At 37.4% G+C, this 19,325-nt stretch overlaps 1 protein-coding gene and 1 non-coding gene across 9 annotated transcripts in view; both read right to left on the reverse strand.

The window, feature by feature from the left end:
* IARS1 (isoleucyl-tRNA synthetase 1) overlaps window positions 1-16,878 on the reverse strand; it is an 81,111-nt gene extending 64,233 nt beyond the window's left edge. For 2 of the 8 annotated variants that reach the window (XM_089912960.1, XM_089912955.1), the window contains exons 1-6: window positions 16,576-16,598; window positions 9,969-10,094; window positions 9,267-9,423; window positions 8,900-9,019; window positions 6,935-7,017; window positions 3,405-3,522 (exon numbers count right to left, since the gene is read on the reverse strand). In XM_089912960.1, the coding sequence (XP_089769086.1) occupies window positions 3,405-3,522; window positions 6,935-7,017; window positions 8,900-9,019; window positions 9,267-9,423; window positions 9,969-10,094; window positions 16,576-16,595 (624 nt within the window). In that variant the 5' untranslated portion in view covers window positions 16,596-16,598. The other 6 variants (XR_016393519.1, XM_089912957.1, XM_089912959.1 and 3 more) reach the window with 6 other exon arrangements.
* On the reverse strand, window positions 13,566-13,698 carry LOC115803042 (small nucleolar RNA SNORA84). The gene has a single exon (XR_004023670.1). It is a non-coding gene; the product is annotated as a small nucleolar RNA SNORA84 (small nucleolar RNA).
* Window positions 16,879-19,325: the final 2,447 nt, after the last annotated feature.

A 19,325-nucleotide genomic window follows, 5' to 3' on the forward strand; every position in this document is an offset into this window, starting at 1 on the left:
TAGAATGGATAGTTAAATACTAGACAGTAATTAAAATGATGATCTACAACTACACACAACATGGATGACTTTCACAAACATAATCTTGAGCAAGAGAAGCCAGATACAAAAAAAGAACAAAGTGTACAATTCCATTTATATTTAGTACAGAATCAGCAAACAATGAGGTTGGAAGTGAGGACAGTGGTTGCTATAGAGGAGTGGGGGATTACATGCTAAACTGAAGGGACCATGAGAAGGGAGAGCTTTTGACAGGTTGCTTGACAAGGTTCTTCTTTAACTTTATCTGGGTGTTGGCTTCACATTCATTTTGTGCAAGTATATGGAATAGAGTAAGTAAATGGAGGAGCAAAAAGATGTTGTCTTATTAAACCAGGAAATAGGTACTAAGATATAAAAATTATTAATTTTAGTATGTATAGTAATAAACAGAAAAAAATTAAAAAGCCACTGAAGGGAAATCTAAATAAAACATTAATAGTGATTTCCTTTGGGTACTGAGATTATAATTTTTTTCCCTCTTCTTTATATCTTCTAGGGCTTCTAAATTTTCCACAATGAGCATAAGCCTCATAAATAATCACATCAACCAGACTTCTAAAAACTAAAAATTTAGACAATATAAAAAATAAATATTTTTATATACCACAAGTTGGTTTACCTTTTGGAAAAGTTGGAAGGACTTTCTTCTATAACTCAATTTAGTTCTGTACAGCTTGCTCTTTCCCAATAAGAGAATGTATTTATTTACTTATAGAAGAGTATACACTTTGAAAACCCTAGGACCTAACAAGCTATAATGGGACTCTAACATGTAAAAATTTAGTTACCAAACAAAATTCCAGCATAGTACACAAGGATTTATATTACAAAACATTTGGAGCAACACCAATTGTTACCATTTAAAAAGAAAAAAAAGGCTGTGCCCTCTGAACACCTCAAATATCTATCAAAAGAATGAATAAATAAATTGTAATCTGTTATATGAAACACTATACAGCAGTTAAAAATAAACTTAAAGCTACATGTATCAATATGAAGAAACTTTAAAACAATGTTTAGTATAAAAGGCAAGGTGCAGAATACAATGAATGAGATTTAAAAACTTGCGAACAACGCTAAATACTGCTTATGGATACTTATATAGATAATAAAAATATGCATGAAAAAGAAACACCAAATTCAGCATAGTGGTTACCTATCAGGATGTGAAGAAGGAAATGGAAAAGAGAAATGTGCTGTAAATAAACAAACTGTGGTATATTTACCTACACAGAAATTAGAACAAAAGATCCAAAACTACACATAACATGGATGACTATCACAAACATAATGCTGAGTGAGAAAAGCCAGAAACAGAAGAATACATAGTGGATCTTTCCATTTCTTCAAAGTACAGAACCAGACAAACTAATCAACTGCTATCTGTGACATTTGATGTATTTGAAATCAACAACAGATGCATTTAGTGAAACCCATGTTTTGTTTTTTAATTTTTTGGCCACGCCGCGAGGCTTGCGCGATCTTAGTTCCTTCCCCAAAAGAGGCTGTACTCCTCAATGGGAGAGGCCACAACAGTGAGAGGCCCGCATACCGCATAAAAAAAAAAAAAAAAAATGAAGTACTTATTTCTATAAAATGCAGAGGACAGAGAAAATGTTAGACTATGGAGATGTAATCATCAAAACTCAGATTGTGGGAAACTACAAGATAATATGTTTCCCAAACAACAATTTGCAAGGGGGAAAAAAAAAAGAAAAAGAAAAACATAGAAAGAGAAATGGAGACCTACACATTAAAACAGACCTAAAAGACAACTATTACCGTGTATGAACCTTCCTTATGTCTCGATTAAAACAAAACAAGAAAAAACAAACAAACAAAAACAACTAGAAATAACCTGAGGGAAAAAAAGGATGCTGTTTATGAGACAAATAGAAATGTGAACACTGATGATATCCAGGAGTTAAACAACTACAGAATATTTAATATTAAGAACATTAAAAATGATTGATGATGACTTAAGGTGTGATAATGGTACTCTGGTAATGTTAAAGAAATATTTCTTATCTAGTAAAGATATATAATGAATTACTTATTGATAAAATGATATGTCTAAAATTTGCTTTTGAAAAAGGGTCTGGGAGAAGTAAGTGGAGTGTGTAGATGGGGCAGGATTGACCATAGAGATTGTAGGGGATACACGATAGGACATGGGAGTTAATTATTCTGTTAATTAATTATTCTGTCTACTTTTGTATATGCTTGAAATTCTCCATGTTCAAGTGTTTTTAAAAAGTAAGCAAATACAGCAATATATTAAGATTTGACAAAACTTAAGTCTTTGGTACCCAATAGTTAGTATATTATTCTCTACATTTTTATGTGCTTAAAATATTTTATTAAAAAAAACATAACATGAGCACCGCCATAGAAGGGTATTTAGGGGACAACAGGCAGGCATCATCATGCCTACCTCACAAGGATATGCAACGATCCAATGGGATACTGAAAGCATTCTGCAAGACGAAAAGTGCTTTTGAAATGCAAGTGTTAATAATAATGATATGGGGCTTCCCTGGTGGCGCAGTGGTTGAGAGTCCGCCTGCTGATGCAGGGGGCGCGGGTTCGTGCCCCGGTCCGGAGAGATCCCACATGCCGCGGTAGCGGCTGGGCCCGTGAGCCATGGCCGCTGAGCCTGCGCGTCCAGAGCCTGTGCTCCGCAACGGGAGAGGCCACAACAGTGAGAGGCCCGAGTACAGCAAAAAAAAAAAAAAAAAAAAAAATAATGATATGTAGGTAAATACACAGTTTGTTTATTTACAGCACATTTCTCTTTTCCAAACCTTAGAATGAGATAGAATTCCAAACAAATCAACATCCTTTAAAAACAAAGAGGGTTAGATAAACTCAGAAATAAAACACCCCTTGAATATACACACATGAGAATAGATAGTTATTCCTGAAGACTTACAGTCTTTACTATCTCCCTGGGTAAGGTAAAGCAGTACACTTTGTAAACAACAGACACGTCTAAACTCTTATACCAATGACAGCAAGTTACTCCATTCATCAAAGATCATAACACATCACCAATCGCAAATCAGATTTTCCTCCAAATACTTTTAACAAATAAGTGGTATTACAAAGCCTCAGATGAGGCACAAAAACACCCTAAGCTGTAACCCTTATGAAACTGACTGGAGGAAAATAGAGCAGAGCTGGACTTATTAAACAAAGAGAGGCATAAAAATATGGTTAAAACAAGCAAAACCTATCACATTAAGACACATCATTCACATCACTCCCCCGGCTAACATTCCACACTGGGACTAAGTTACCATGATCACCACAGCCATTTAACTTCTGAGTACATAACTTAACACCAATGACATCTCACATACCCTGTAATTCTGGTGAGATTCAAAGTTGGAAAGTGGAGTATTGCATGCAGTGGAAAAGGGCATGACTTTCACTCCTCTATAAACAAGGCCTTTATCATAGAGCTGTTTGAAGACCCACCTGGCAAGTAAAGAGACAGAATTTTACAATTACATAACCATAATTCTATTTTCCCAAATGCAAACATTTATGCCAGTTTCTGTCTGTAGAGTTTCTCACAGCCAAAGAAGTGGAAACACAATGTCTCTCAACTGCTGAATAGCTGGTAAATTACAGTAGATCAGTATAATGAGATATTATGTAGACATTAAAAGGGCAAATAACTGTTGACATGGAAAGGTGTTCATGACTTGATGTTGACTGAGAAAAGCAATTGACACCATACTGTACAATGAGGTACCAATTATGTAAAACTATGTATCAGTATACATATTTACACTTTTAGAGATGCTAAAAAAGTAGATTTTCACCAATATGTTAACTATGGTTGGGATTTCAGACTTTTTAAAAAAATTTTTTAATTTACTTATTTATTTGTTTATTTTTGACTGTGTTGGGTCTTTGTTGCTATGCGCAGACTTTCTCTAGTTGCAGCAAGCGGGGTCTACTCTTCGTTGCAGTGTGCAGGCTTCTCATTACTGTGGCTTCTCTCGTTGCGGAGCACAGGCTCTAGGCACACAGGCTCAGTAGTTGTGGCGCAGGGGCTTAGCTGCTCCGCGGCATGTGGGATCTTCCCGGACCAGGGATCGAACCCATGTCCCCTGCATTGGCAGGTGGATTCTCAACCACTGCACCACCAGAGAAGCCCAGACTTCTTGTTTTTCTTAATAGTTTTCTGGTATACTGCTTAAATTTCACTGTAATGGACAGTTTTACAGAGGCAATTTAAAAAGTATAAACCACTGGGATTAGGATCAGATATCTCTCCTACAGTTAGTCAAAAACTTTTATTAAACACTTACACATGTTGCTCTAAGCTAAATGTAGCAAGACACTGGAAAACAGTCATCCCAGGTTCTCCTGTGGTGACTACTCACCTTTCCCAATTGGGTGCCAGAATTCATTTGGTAGGAATCCTTACTTGTCTTTAACTCATTTTTACAGTTCGATTCCTATGTACTTGGCACAATAAATGAATTAAATTCTCTCCCATTTGTTAAAATACATTTTTATGTAAAACTGTGCAAGTATTTTCATGGTATTCCTTTGGCTTTGGATAAAGCCTAAAAGGTGACATCTTGTAACAAATTTCCCAAGTTTAAACTCAATCTTAAATTATATACTCTGATGCAAGGACATTCACCGGAGACCAGAGGGAAAGTGTCAGATTTGCATCATAAGACCAAGATTCAAGCCTAAGAGCCATATAATTAGTTGTGTGATCTCAAGCAAGTCACAACCACTTGCCTTTACCTCAAAGTGGGTCCTAACCCAATCCACAGGACTTTCTGGATCATCTGAGAAAAATCAAGTGGAAGTACTTTATATACTCAAAAGCACCAACTCAATCTAAATTATCACCATTAAATTAATGTTATCATTTTAAATGTATCTCCTACTATTTTTTAAATATTCACCCTAGGTCTATAAGCCTTATTTATATGCCAACATGTTCCTCAGGAATAACTAACATTCTAATAGCAAGAGGCTTTGAAAATGGTTTTCCCCCGATTCAAGTATGTTTTATGTAAATTAAGAAGTCTGATGTAGAGCTATATTGTCCAACATGGTAGCACTAGCCACATGTGCTCATTTAAATTTATTAAAATTAGAAATTCAGTTTCTTGGTCATACTAACCACATTTAAGTGCTAAACTGTCCTGATCTAGAGCATAAAGAGTACCTTCTTTTTCAGAAGTTTAAGAGAAACCCTGCTTTTTAGAATGCCCTAATCATGAGAACTCCAACTACTCAGTGAAATGGGAAGCCTCCCTGTCCAAAGTTTCTGCCATGTCAGAGAGTTTAATCAGCTCTCACCCTTGGGTACATGGGTCTGGAGATGCACCCACAGGGGCACATCAGAGTCAGAGGGTCTGAGAACTGTCCCATGGTATCTAGTTCCTCAAAGGCAAAGGCACGTGCCAAGCATATGCAACAGATCTTGACTAATAGAAATGTAATCAGGTAGATAGGACGACAGTAAGAGGCACAAGCACCTACAGTGCAGCACAAAAATATGTATCCTACAAAAGAGCTTTGCAACTCACCTGTAATCATGCATAATTTAACAAAAGTAGGACTCCCTCAAGGCCTGAGTTATATACATAGGTCATTTTGCAACCATAATAACTATTTGCCCATTAATGATACATAATGATTCTCAGACTATTGTAGGAGGCTCAGGTTAAATCACCTATCAAGACTGGCAATGGGCTTCCCTGGTAGTGCAGTGGTTAAGAATGTGCCTGCCAATGCAGGGGACATGGGTTCGAGCCCTGGTCTGGGAAGATCCCACATGCCGTGGAGCAACTAAGCCCGTGTGCCACAACTACTGAGCCCGCGTGCCTAGAGCCTGTGCTCTGCAACAAGAGACGCCACAGTAATGAGAAGCCTGCACACCACAATGAAGAGTAGCCCCCACTCACTGCAACTAGACAAAGCCCATATGCAGCAACAAAGACCCAATGCAGCCAAAAATAAAGAAAATAGATTAAAAGAAAAAAAAAGACTGGCATTGCAACAGTTGTCTTATAATAGTAAAAGGAAGCAAAATTCATTTTGAAACTCATGAAACAGTGACTGCATATACAACTTCTCTTAGTAAAAAATTCAAGTGCACATCTCTTAGACTTAATTCCTTCAAACAAACAAACCCATTTCTGAAACCTAATTTTCCTAAAATTTGGTACTAATTAATTTGACAAAAAAACCCTGAACTCACATCAGGCCATTTATATTCTTCATTTATTTTACTTAGTGTGAAGAGTTATATGTTCTGATATAGAAATACTAATGAAATTGATTACAGGTTGCTGCTCAATCTGCTAGGGCCATTAAGTACTACAGAACATATGGATAACCTAATACCTTTCTAGAATCCAAAATTTACTGAATTCAAAAATAAACCTAGGGGTGGAAGGGGCGAATAGGTGGAGTACAGTGGAATTTTATGGCAATGCATAATTCTAGAATTATGGATATATGTCATCACACATCTGTCCAAATCCATAGAATGCATAACAAGAGTGAACCCTTATGTAAACTCTGGACTTTGTGTGATTATGATCTGTCAAGGTAGGTTCATGAATTGTAACAAATGTACCACTCTGGTGGGGGATGTTGATAATGGAGGAGGCTATGTATGTGTGGAGGCACAGCGTACATGGGAAATCTGTATATCTTCCTCTTTTTTATTTTTAGAGCATTTTTAGGTTCACAACAAAATTAAGTCTTTAAAAACAGAAACAAAACAAATCCATCCCCAAAGATTTCAGATAATTGTGGATCTGAAAACAAGTGGATTCATGCTAGAGCATCTCTACTAACTAATATAACAAAATAGTCATTATATTTCAACTTCAAATAAACTTACCAGACAGATTCCATGAATTGTGGATAGAGAGTTTTGTAGTCATTGTCAAAGTCAATCCATCGGCCAAGTCTGGTAATAGTAGACTTAAAAAATATGAATATTAGAGTTTTTAGACAATGGTATTTGTTATTGTATAGCTATTTGTTTTACTTCTATTATCACTACATATGATGATTTTGGAAAAACAGAACAATCGATGGTTCCAGTAAATGTATACTGTAAACAACACATTTTGCAAGGTTAAGAACAAGTTTTCTTGGCATTCATCCTATATGCAGGGAATGTTATTTACAAGTATTAACATTCTTTTATAAAAGTCTACCAAAACTACCATTTGGCAAACACACGTCTAACTGTTGCTGGCATGAATCATCAATGGTTGCTAAAATTACTGAGTCATAGTATGGTAAGAAACAGGGTACTTACTAATTACAAAGGAAAAACTGCAACTTTACAATGGAGAAACCTGACAGAATCACCTTAGTGAACAAAGTGAACAACACCAATGAGACTTATCAGCATCACAGGCCTTCTGATATGATAGACTGAGAAGGGGATGATGTTACTTCTGAGGAATTCTTGCCAAAAATGTATAACCTAAACTGAATCATAAGGAAACATCAGACACTGAGGGACTTCTTACAAAATAACTGGTCTGTATTCTTTAAAAGTGACAAGGTCATGAAAGACAAACACTGAGGGAATGTTCCAGATTGAAGGAGACTGAGGAGGTATGACAACTAAATGCAATCTATGCTCCTAGATTGGATCTTGCATCAAAAATAAAGATCAGTGGGACAACTGGTTAAATCTGAATAAGGTGTATAATATTGTATCAGTGTTAATCCTGCTTTTGATAATTATACGATAGTTATTAAAGGTGTTAGCTTTTGGGAAGTGGGTGATGGGTATAGAGGCTCTTCATACCATTTTGGGGGGAGAAAAAAAAAAAGAACCCATATGCATGTTATAATCATCAGGATTTTCCCCTACTGGTGACCAAGCAAGAAAGGTAGATTAAAGAAAGTTAGGTTAGGAGAAAATTGAGGAGCTTTGATTTTTAGGTTGATGAAATCAGATTTCATTCAACAATGAAGATAAGTTTTGAGCAGGAAGAGTACAATGAACAGTCTTGAGAGAAATAACTTGGCAGGCTAAGTGGAAGGAACATGAGCAAGAGACCAATTGGTAGATTCTTATAGAAATAAAGACAATGGTGGGTGAGAGACTAGGTTGTAGGAATGAAGAGAAATATGTAAAAGATACTTAGTATAAGAGATACTAAGAAAGGCTTGATAGGATTTGACATTTGAATCGGTCATGATGATTAAAGCTTGAAGTCTGGAAGACTGAGGGAATTCTGAAGAACAGCAAATTTGACAAAGTGGTAAGATAGTAAAGATGGAAAAAAATAAAAGCCAGACATGTTTTTAAGTTGTATATATATATATTAATCTGAGAGCCACTGAGGAAAGGGGGAGTTGAGGACCTTTGTTCCTAAGCACATCAGAATAAGAGAGGACAAGAGCTCTGCCGGCACCAGACGGTTACTAAAATGTACCAGTTGTGGGAGCTCTATTACAAAGAGAAACAGTGGGCAAGATGGGAATCAATATAAAACAATGGGTACAAATGTGAGTTGTTTTTAACATCTGAATTTTTTTATTGCCAACGTTCAAGTTAATCTATTTGCTAGGACAGCATGATTCCTGTCATATACTGTGGGTAGGTAGATTAAACATGGAAGACCAATCAAGCACATAGAAATCAGAAAAGAGAGGGTTCAGTTTAAGCTAACAGTTTAAGTAATGGAGTTGAAGATGGAAGCTAAACACTCCTTTAAAGAGGATTATCAACCCCTCTTTTGGGCACATATCATAAAAAGCACAAGGAACCATAAAACATTTCAACCCCCATTTAAAAGCTAGAGTTTTTTTTCATTCTCCTTAAAATAACCAAAAATACCTTCCACTCAGTAGAATATCGCATCACAATTGCTCGGCACTGACTGTTATATTCTGCAATCCCCAATCTGGCTACATCCTCTGGTCCTCTGATTCCCAGTGTCTTATCAATTTCATATTCCTGAAAATTTGCAATAAGATTGTTAACATCCCTGCCCTATGAAGCAAATGCAATTCGACAAAACTAGAAAACAGATTAAAAAAAATTAGTTCTCAGAAAATCTACAGAGAAAATGAACTATAAATAGTATTATAAAAATGAAGAAAGTCTGATTATAGCAAAAATTCATACTTTAACATATTATATAATGAAATATAATGAAATATTAAAAAATCAAAACATTATAAGGCTGGTGACTCAAACATACCACAGGTAAACCATGACAATCCCATCCAAATCTTCTGTCAACGTGAAGCCCACTCTGGTGAGCATATCTTGTAACTATATCTTTAATTGTCCCTGCAAGTATATGTCCATAGTGAGGCAGTCCAGTTGCAAAAGGAGGCCCATCATAGAAGGTAAATCTAAGAGGTAATAAAAATACGTTAAGTTACTTTAAAACAGATAGCAAAAATTTAGGACAGCATTTTTCTATAGATAGCTCCTGTAATTGTAGAGCCTTTGGGGAGAAGAAAAGCTGCGAGGCTAGGAAACTCAGACATAACTGATTATGTATCTACTGTAGGCCCTGCCTTTAAAAAAGCTAATTATGACAGAGTTGGAGAGACCTGTATTGGACCATCCATCCTTCATTAATTAGTTCCATGATATAAGGGAAATTATTCACCCTGATCCTGAGTTATCTATAAAATAGGGCAACAAACACCTATGATAAAGTTTTTGAGCACAGGAGACACATGATGAAAACAGTAATTAAAGAAAGGACTGGTCTTTAGGTGAATGAAGACTAGAGGCAGGAAGTACCCCAATAGGAGGCTATTACACTACTAGTCTAAATGCTTAAATGAGGGTAGTGATAATGAGAAAAATGGAAAGGAAGAGAGCGACATATAAACTCTATTCGGAAGACCTCTTATTCTTAAAGACTCTACCAAAGAAATTCACATACTTTGGCCTATGTTTTGATTGCTTTAAGCATTCCTGAAAACAATTAAAGTCGGACCAAAACTGCAAGATTTTCTCTTCTTCAGCAGGAAAATTGATGTTTTCTGGAACTTGTTGAACCATTCTGTTACTGCAAGAGAAATCAAATTTATTATTCTCAAAAGAGAAGTCTAGGAATAACAGAGTACCATACATTAAAATAGATGTACCTATCACTAGCCATGATACTACCTGGTACTTAAAAAAAATTCCCCTTTTTTTAAGGTAAAGTTCACATACCGTAAAGTTCACCCTTTTAAAGTATATAATATGGAACTTCCCTGGTGGTCCAGTGTCTAAGACCACACTCCCAATGCAGGGGGCCTGGGTTTGATCCCTGGTCAGGGAACTAGATCCCGCATGCCACAACTGAAAAAAGATCCCACGTTTCGCAACGAAGGTCCCGCATGCTGCAACTAAGACCTGGCGCAGCCAAATAAATAAATAAATATTTTTTAAGAAATAAAGTGTACAATTCATTTTTACCTTTTTTTTTTTTTTAAAGTATATTCACAAGGTTGGTCAACCACCACCACTCACTACTTCCAGAACATTTTCTTCACTACTCCCACTTCTGCCCTCCAAGAACTTGTACACATTAGCAGTCACTCTCTATTCTCCTCTTCCCCAGCCTCCTGGAGACCATTAATCTGCTTTCTGCCTCTCTAGATTTTCCTATTCCGGACATTTCACATAAATGAAATTATGCATATACAGCCTATTGCGTCTGGCTTCTTTTACTTAGAATTATGTTTTTGAGGTTCATCCATGTTGTGATATGCACTCATACTTCATTGATTTTTACGGCTGAATAATATTTCATCATATGGATATGCCACTTTTTGTTTATCCATTCATCAGTTCATGGACATTAGCATTGTTTCCACTTTTGGACAGAGCTGCTATGAATATTCACGTATAAGTTTTTATGTGGATATGTGTTTTCAGCTCTCTTAAGTAAATACCTAGGAGTACAACTGCTGGGTAATATGGTACTATGTTTAACTTTTTGAGAAACTGCCAAAATGTTTTCCAAAGCTGCTGTGCCATTTTACATTCTCCCTGCAGAGAATGAGATTCCAGTTTTTCTACATCCTCACTCCTTATCGTCCATCTTTGGATTATAGGAAATCCTAGTGGGTATAACATGGTATCTCATTGTGGTTTTGATTTCCACTTCCCTAATGATTAGTGATGTTGAGCTTATTGGCCATTTCATACCTTCTTTGGAGAAATGTCTATTCATCCTTTGCCCATTGTTTAACTGGGCTGTCTTTTTACTGCTGAGTTGTAAGAGTTCTTTATATTCTAGATAAAATCCCCTTATCAGTTACAGGATTTGCAAAAATTTTTTCCCATTCAGTGGCTTGTTTCTTATTTTTGTCATGGTATATTCTTTGAGGCACAAACACTTTTAATTTTGGTGAAGTCCTGTTTATTTATTGGTTTCGCTACTTCAACTTTTGGTGTCATATCTAAGAGACCACTACAGATAACAAGGTTGTGAAGTTTTAGCTCTTATATTTAGGCCACTGATCCACCTTGAGTTATTTCTGTATATGGTATGAAGTAGAAATATATGGTACCTTTAAATTTATTTCAGAATCTGTGTCCAATTCACACTCTTCACTTATTCTACAACTACAGTATAACATTTAGTAATTGCAGACAACACACTTAAAAAAAAGGAAAAGAAAATCTTGGCAATTCTGTCTAATGATACTAAAAATTCATTAATAATCTGAAAAAATAAATCTCAAAGTAGGTAAAAATTTTTACCTACATTCACAGGACAGAAAGCACTTCTGTTGAATCAACCTAATCTTTCTGAGGGAAACAGGCAAAACCTAAAAAAATTTTAAAGCTAAAAAGATGAGAATCACATTCAAATAATTCCTAGCTCATTCTAATTTTACATTTTATCACTTTTGTTGCTTACTCATGATTTTTGTAAAAGACAAACTCTATATCTCTCTGATTTAGTGCCTGGTGAGAGAAGTCTTAAAGTATCTTTTTTTCAGAAGTTTGTTAATAACTTCTTTCAGAAACATTTGATCAGTCGGGGCTTAACTATCTAGTGAGCATCCTCGAGCCCATTCCTCCTCAAAGCCTATTTATTCTCACTTTATAATTCTAATAAAGTTGGTGACCAGATTTCCAAGCCAACATCAGATTAGAAGGGGACAGAATTGCTAATAATGAGAAAACAACAGAGTAGGTGGAAAACCTTAAGAACACAAGAACTGTAACACTCTGGGATAACGGACTCTAGGAGCAAAGAGACTTACATACCTCAACCAATTCTGAAAACATCAAAGCCGAAGTACAGTAATTGACCCATGTCATCAAAAAAAAATTTTTTTTATAAAAAACAAATAAAAAATAAATTTATGTATATAAAGCAATGCTAGAAATTATGGAATTTCAATGACAAATATAGTCTTACTATGTTAACTAATTTCTACTCTATTTTATTTGACAGAGAATGTGAAGAGACTAACCAAAAGATTAACCATAAAATGGCAAATACACACATTGATTAAAAATAAAATTAGGGAATCTAAAAATTATATGGAAATTCAGGATCAGGGAAAATTTAAATCATGCAGCTCCTATGCTTTTATCAATTAGCAACACTGATTCAAAATATGACTGTGAGCTTCCTAGCAGCCAAGACAAGGGATAAAAAGTTAAAAGGATATTGATTTTGCACATAAGAGAAAAATCTATAAAAAATGAGATTTTTGCCACCGAGGTCTGAGTCACACATGGAAATGAGTGATCTGTTTAATAAACATTTTTAACATCAGAAAAAACATTTTTTTAAGTTTGTTACAAGCGGTGTCTTTCCTTTTGTCCCCCTGTCATTTATTTTTGAGATGTGAGAGTACCTTTGAGTTTTATATAGGAAAAAAATAAGGAAAGAACAGGTGGGCCATTTAACTCAACTATCCATTTCTGATTAGGGTGTTCCATTAAATGTTATTAAACAGAAGTTGAAAAGCATTTTGGATCTTAAGTTCTTGTTATAATTTCCAGCCTTTGAAGGATGGAGAGAGGTGTCAGTCTGTGCATTTACTGATTTAGTAGGAGTCCTACTGGTTCAGTGACAACCTTACTAGAGGCCAATTGAAACTTAAGGGGTTACATCTGAAGACTAACAGATCTTTAGATATCAACATACTTATTTCTGTCACCCCCTAATGCTTGTCAAGGCTGGTCCTATGATTGCCAGCATCTATGGAAGTTGATTAGAGCAGATTCACCAGCCCCACCTTGGACTGAGGAATCTGAACCTGCTTTTTAACAAGATCCTAGGGGATGAGCATGCACATCAAAATTTAAGTCATTCTCTTAAACTGTTCTGACCATTATTCTGGAATATCTATCTGAACTTTTTTTTTTTTTTTGAGAAAATGAGATTTAAGCTTTCTGTGAAGATGGTTTTTAACTTTTATAAAATTTTCTAGAGAGCCTCTACTCCCCCCAAAGATTAAGAACCACTGCATTATTAGGCCAAACACAAAGACCCATGTAATGGTATAGACTATTCCAGGAAGAGCCATGTATCAGTGACCGGGCTATGGCGGCTGCTGAGGAGAAACGGCCCCCATGCATAAATCACAGGATTGCTCTGGCCCCTCACATCCACTGGAGAGCTGTACCTGCACAACAGCATCCAGTAACCACAGGGCTCTTGGGGGAAAGGGGGAGCAGAAAGAAGAGGGAGATTAACCCTACCAGGTCAGGCTCAGGGAAGCAACCTCCTCTTCTTCCCTTTAACTATAATCCAAGGCCTCCACTATCTTCCTTATTCCATGACTCCTGCAGACCTCTTTAGCCTCAACTTCCTGTTCAGCAATTTCTAGGTACCCTCCTTCACCTTTACTTGTATTTACCTCCACAGATCTTGGAAAAGCATACCAAAAACATTTTTGTTTAAAATAAACCTCATGATCTTCCTTGCCACACTTGCTCCCATTTTTAATTCCACTGTACTAGTAGTTCCACTATTCCTTCTCATTACCTGAAATTTCTGAGTTACCCTTAATACTACCAGATGATCCCCACATCCAGGTGATCACCAAGTCATGTGGGTCTGACTTCTAAGTCTATTTCTCTATTTCCTCTTCCTCATTCTCAGGTCTTCATAACTTGTTACATTAAGTCAAATTTAACCCAAGAGGTGGGTCTATCTCCAGCCTTTTCACAAACTACTTATATCCTATTAACATATAACCCAGAGATTTACTTACACAAATGTATAAAACATGTACAAAGATATCAACTGAAGCGTTTCTATAGACAAATATCTGAAAACAACTTAAATATCCATGAATAGATAATAGACTATTATCTAGATAAAATAAATTATGGTACATCAATACCATGCAGGCATTAAAGATAATAAATCATAATATATCAAATATATATATTCCTTATACATACTGAGAAAGAAAACAGCAAGTCACAGTTATAGCAATTTATACTATGTGTATTATAGTATAAATTATAGCAATTTATAAATTATAGCAATTTATACTATGTGTATTATATTATATACTATGTGTATTATAATATTTTCAAGAGATTAAAAATACACTAAGTCTATGTTTAAGTAATTCTGTATTTAATTTAGAAGGTTACCCACCAAACTTAATGGCTACCACCAGAGAATAGGATTAGATGAGGAAGGCGTGAAAGAACAGATTTTTATTTACTTCATATTATTCTGTCTTGATTATTTTTGAGTATGTATTATCATAAAAAGTTTAAAAATAAAGGGAAAAATAAATACTATACATCCTACACACCACCTTCCTAATAGAAAAGTTCTGAAAGTATCACTTCTGTACTAAAAAAAGAAAAATGCAATGGTTCCTCACTCCCAATGGTTGCTGTACAGACTTTTCAGTGGGGCAGCATGATCTTACCCACAGTTACTACTCCTGGCCTTTACTCTTACAAAACTCAAGCTCCAACTACATCACATTCTTGACACTGCTGAGAAACAGAACTGCTTTGCTGACATACTGCTTTGCGTTCAGGCCCTTTCTCCAAATACTCTAGCACTGCTTAGCTTAAATGTACTCTGCTCTATGGGGATTTACCAATCCCCTTTTTACAAAACTAATATCCCCCTCCCCGGAATCTGCTCCTCTCCTACACATTATGGTTTATTTGTATTGCATGCCCATGTCTCTCCAACTCAACTGTAAACTTATTGCTGGCAAAAGCATTTTACTGTCTAACCTCTTACTGTCTTACCATGTGCTTACACATGGTAGTGCTCAAAAAGTTTGAACAAATCCCTTTGTCAGCATCCTTAGTTTCCATCAGTGATATTTCCCCCAGCTGCCTTTCCAATATCCCACTCCGGGGTCTCCTCTTGGCAAGGATAATGGTTAAGAGGGTTGGCTTTGGAATTTGACAGTTTTGGTGCCACAACTTACTATGTGACTTATAGGAAAAGTTACTCAACCTTTAAACCTCAATTCTGCCACCTGTAAAATAAAGTTTGTAAATACAATGCTAATTTAACGTTAAGTGAAATAATGGCTATCTGAGCAATCACACATCATCTACGGAAATTATTATCATTACTCCTTTGTCCACAAATTCTACTCTATTGCCTTTGCCCAGTCACTATATCATCTTTCCAAAAACATTTAAGAGTGCAATCTGCATTTAGCTGCCTTCTCTTCCATATAATTCACTCTCTAATCACTTATGAAGAAGATACACTGTCCACCATTTTACTGATATTTACTTTGTAAAAGTTCATCGTATTACTTAGAAATCCCTAAAACAATTGCTTTGCCTATAGTTTCACTCTTCCTGACCTCTCTGCAACACCTGAATGAATGCTAAAAGTAATACTGTCAAACCTAATAAAAAACTTATCTTCCCTTCTGGATTCATTTCAAACACCACTTCACTCAAGAAGGAAACCACAAACTCAGTAAGGCTGGAAGCCAAGCATCATCTTCCACTTGTTCCTCACACGAAACTGCAGTGACTACAACTCCCCATCTCCTGAATCACACACACTTTAAAATCCTGCTATACATTATACTACAGTCCCCTGCATCATATCCCCAAGTTCCTACTTATCTTCAAGGCTCCAAACCCACTGCAGTTCCTGAGAAGCCTTCTCCTTCTCCCACCTCAAAATCCCACTTAGGAACTGTCTTCCTCCTCTGTGCACTTGGAATACTGTATTATTAGACTGTGTAAGAGCCGAGAACGGGGACTTCCCTCTAATCCCAGGCACCCAGCAATAAATGCCCATTCGTGGGAACCTAAGACTTGATTTGTTCTTATGAATACCTAGACTTCCAAGTAATTTCGTCCACCTTCTGAACTCCAGTAAGCAAAATCACACCAAATTCTGAGAACCACCCAACAGTTCAAGTGTTACCAGGATACCAGGCTGAAGCTGAGGAACTTCCAAGGGTTGTAATCCTCGGCCCGAGAGCTAAGCCAGGATTGGTACCTAGTTCTGAGTTCTTTCGCCCCACTTAGACATCCTCCCAATGTTTTCCTTGGAAACGGATATGCACGTAACTTACCCATAGCCCAAAATAAACATTAAAAAAAAAAAAAATCTTGTGTACCGGAGGGACTGTGGATCCCAGTGGGCAGTAAGGGGCGTATCTGAGAGGCCCGTGTGCAGAACAGGTTGACCTGAGGGGCCCCGCGTGCAGGATGGGGAGTACCTGAGGGGCCTCCGCGAGCAGTACCAGGCGTACCTGAGGGGCCTCCGAGCCTGAGTACGTCGGAAGGAGCCGCGTCTACGCCTTGGTCAAGAGTCTAGAGGTGATGCAACGCCCCGAAAGCGTGAGGCTAAGAGGAAGTGGCCTGGTTTGCACCGGCCAATCAGCGCCCGTCGTTTGACACCCGTAAACAAGCCGGACGCCGATTGGCCGCGTGCGTTCCAAGTCACGACCACCCGACCAGGCGTTGCTCTGTGCCCTGGCAGGCTGTGCGACTCCGTGGCGTGGCGGCGACGCGCTGTGTCCTTCACGCAGCTAGGGCGACGGTGGTGGACACGACTATTTTGTGGCCTCCGGGGTGGGGACTGACTGGGAAGGGCACAGAGAGGAGGCTGTTGTGCGTTCTAACTGGGCGTTGTTACACAGCCTTTGTCGGTGTTCACTGTACACAAGACGTAAATGCATTTCACCAGGGGTTAACCAAATCCAACGATAGTAGCCTCAGTAATTATACTGCGGGGCCGTGAGTGCGCAGTCTCAAGGCTGCTTTACTAGATGACTGTTAAGGAAAGCAGCCCTAGGCACTAGGACTATGTTTTCTGGTGTAGTGGAGACCTGCACCAAACCACCTTGGAGTCTTTAAAAATGCAGAGTCCTAGGGCATAGACTAGGCCTGCTGAGTCTCTGGAGGTGGGTCACAAAAATACAAATCTTAACACGCATCCTGGATAATTCTGTTGTATACTAAAACTCTTGACCCACCTATCTGAAGAGACCCTCCCGTTTCTCGGGGAAATGCAGAGGCCACAACATGGTCTGCGAGGAGCTGAGGCACTGGTGGTCAGTGGTGTTCAGAGAAGCCTCTCCTTTTATGTCCTTCAGTGCCACCTGTAGAGGTCTCATAAATTTTACTGCAGAAATGATGGTAACAGCCATATGGAGAGATATAACAAAAAGAAAGGAAATGCCTGACAACCAGCTTTAGAATAATTGTTTCCTGTATTGAAAACAAAATTATTTGCATATTAGTCTGCTTACTTATGTATTTATTATCACTGCTGTGAGTCTGCCCAGCACCTTTTGGATCTGCTGGTTAAAAACCAAGGAATCCAGAGCCATGCAAAGGACAGTAGACCTCACCAGAGACTATGACGGAAATTTTAGCCCTTGACAAATTGAGAGTAATTCTGTATGTAACTTCTTAGTGTATCCAATAAAAGGACAGAAAAAAACTGATCTATCTGAGAATATGTATAAGGCATTCCTTGATAAGTTTCAGAACACTTTGATAGTCTGTGTAGCATTCATTCAAGTCATACATGGTTTAGGAGCACCCTAAAGGGATTAGAGTAGGGGATTTTATGTCCTTGCCCAAAGGGGTGACTCTCCAATAACTTAACTTACTTGAACACATATATTTAGTAGTGTCTTTACCTTATTAACTATAAGTATTTGGAATGTGTTTTAATTTTCACATTCTTCAAGTTGCCACCTGTTCAGTTCATTTTTATAATCTATCCAGACAGATGTGTCCAGGGGAAAAAAAGGTGGGGATGATAGGTCTAATTATTGGGTTGGCCAAAAAGTTCATCTGAGTCTTCCGTAAGACATTATGGAAAAACCCGAACGAACTTTTTGGCCAGCTCAGTATTTTAAAATGTCTGATGTCTAAATTTAATATCTAAAACTGAAAAACCAAGAAATCACAGCATAAGCATGTTAGGTAGAAATTCAGTGATAAATATCAGAGGAAACAAAGTTTTGAATGTGGTTGTATCTGGGGAGCAGAAACTGGGGATGCAGAAGGCTGCTTGATGTTACTTGTCTGCTCTGGAGAAGGTGGGTGTAACAAATTTAAACATGGCCAAAAATTCTGGACACTTCTCACTGAGAGGTGAGGATCTATGTCCCCTCATTTTGAGTCTGGGTGGGCTCAGTGTGTTTTAACCTGTAGAATACAGTGGAAATAACTGAGCCAATTTCTGGACTAGGCCTTAAGAGACTGGCAGCATCTGCTTCCTACTCCTGAAACCTATTTGCCATGCTGTGAGGAAAGCAATGGACAGGCACTGAGTGAGCAGTCCATTTTAGAAATAGATCCTTTAGCCCCAGCTGGGCCACTCACATGATATTACATGGAGTAGAGATGAGCAGTCCCCACTGAGTCCTGACCAAGTTGCTTATTTGTGAGGAAAATGAACAACTGTTAATGGGATGGCTTGCTATGCAGCAATAGATAAGAAGGTATAAATATAATCAACATCAAGAGAAAGTGGAATATTTGGATTATTTATCCTCCTGAGTGGTGGTTTCTGTTTTACACAAAGTCTGAAGTCTTGGAAACACAGGAATCTCGAATGACGTTTCAACTACTTAGTTCCTTGGACTCTGTTTACTAAGCACCCACTTAGTGCTAGACATAGTTCTAGGCAGTGTGGATGTAACCGTTAACAAACCAGGTGATATCCCAGCCCTCAAAGAGTTTATATTTGATCAAGATGTAAATCAATAAATACTTAATTTCAGATATACACAGTATGGCTCAATGATAATCCCTTGGGACTTTACATATAGCATAATTTTGTACAGAGCCCAGTTTGATAGAG

The sequence above is a fragment of the Delphinapterus leucas genome, chromosome 6, assembly GCF_059928025.1.
Source record: "Delphinapterus leucas isolate spDelLeu-1000000601 "Yukka" chromosome 6, BTC_Dleu_Yukka2, whole genome shotgun sequence".
NCBI lineage: Eukaryota > Metazoa > Chordata > Mammalia > Artiodactyla > Monodontidae > Delphinapterus > Delphinapterus leucas.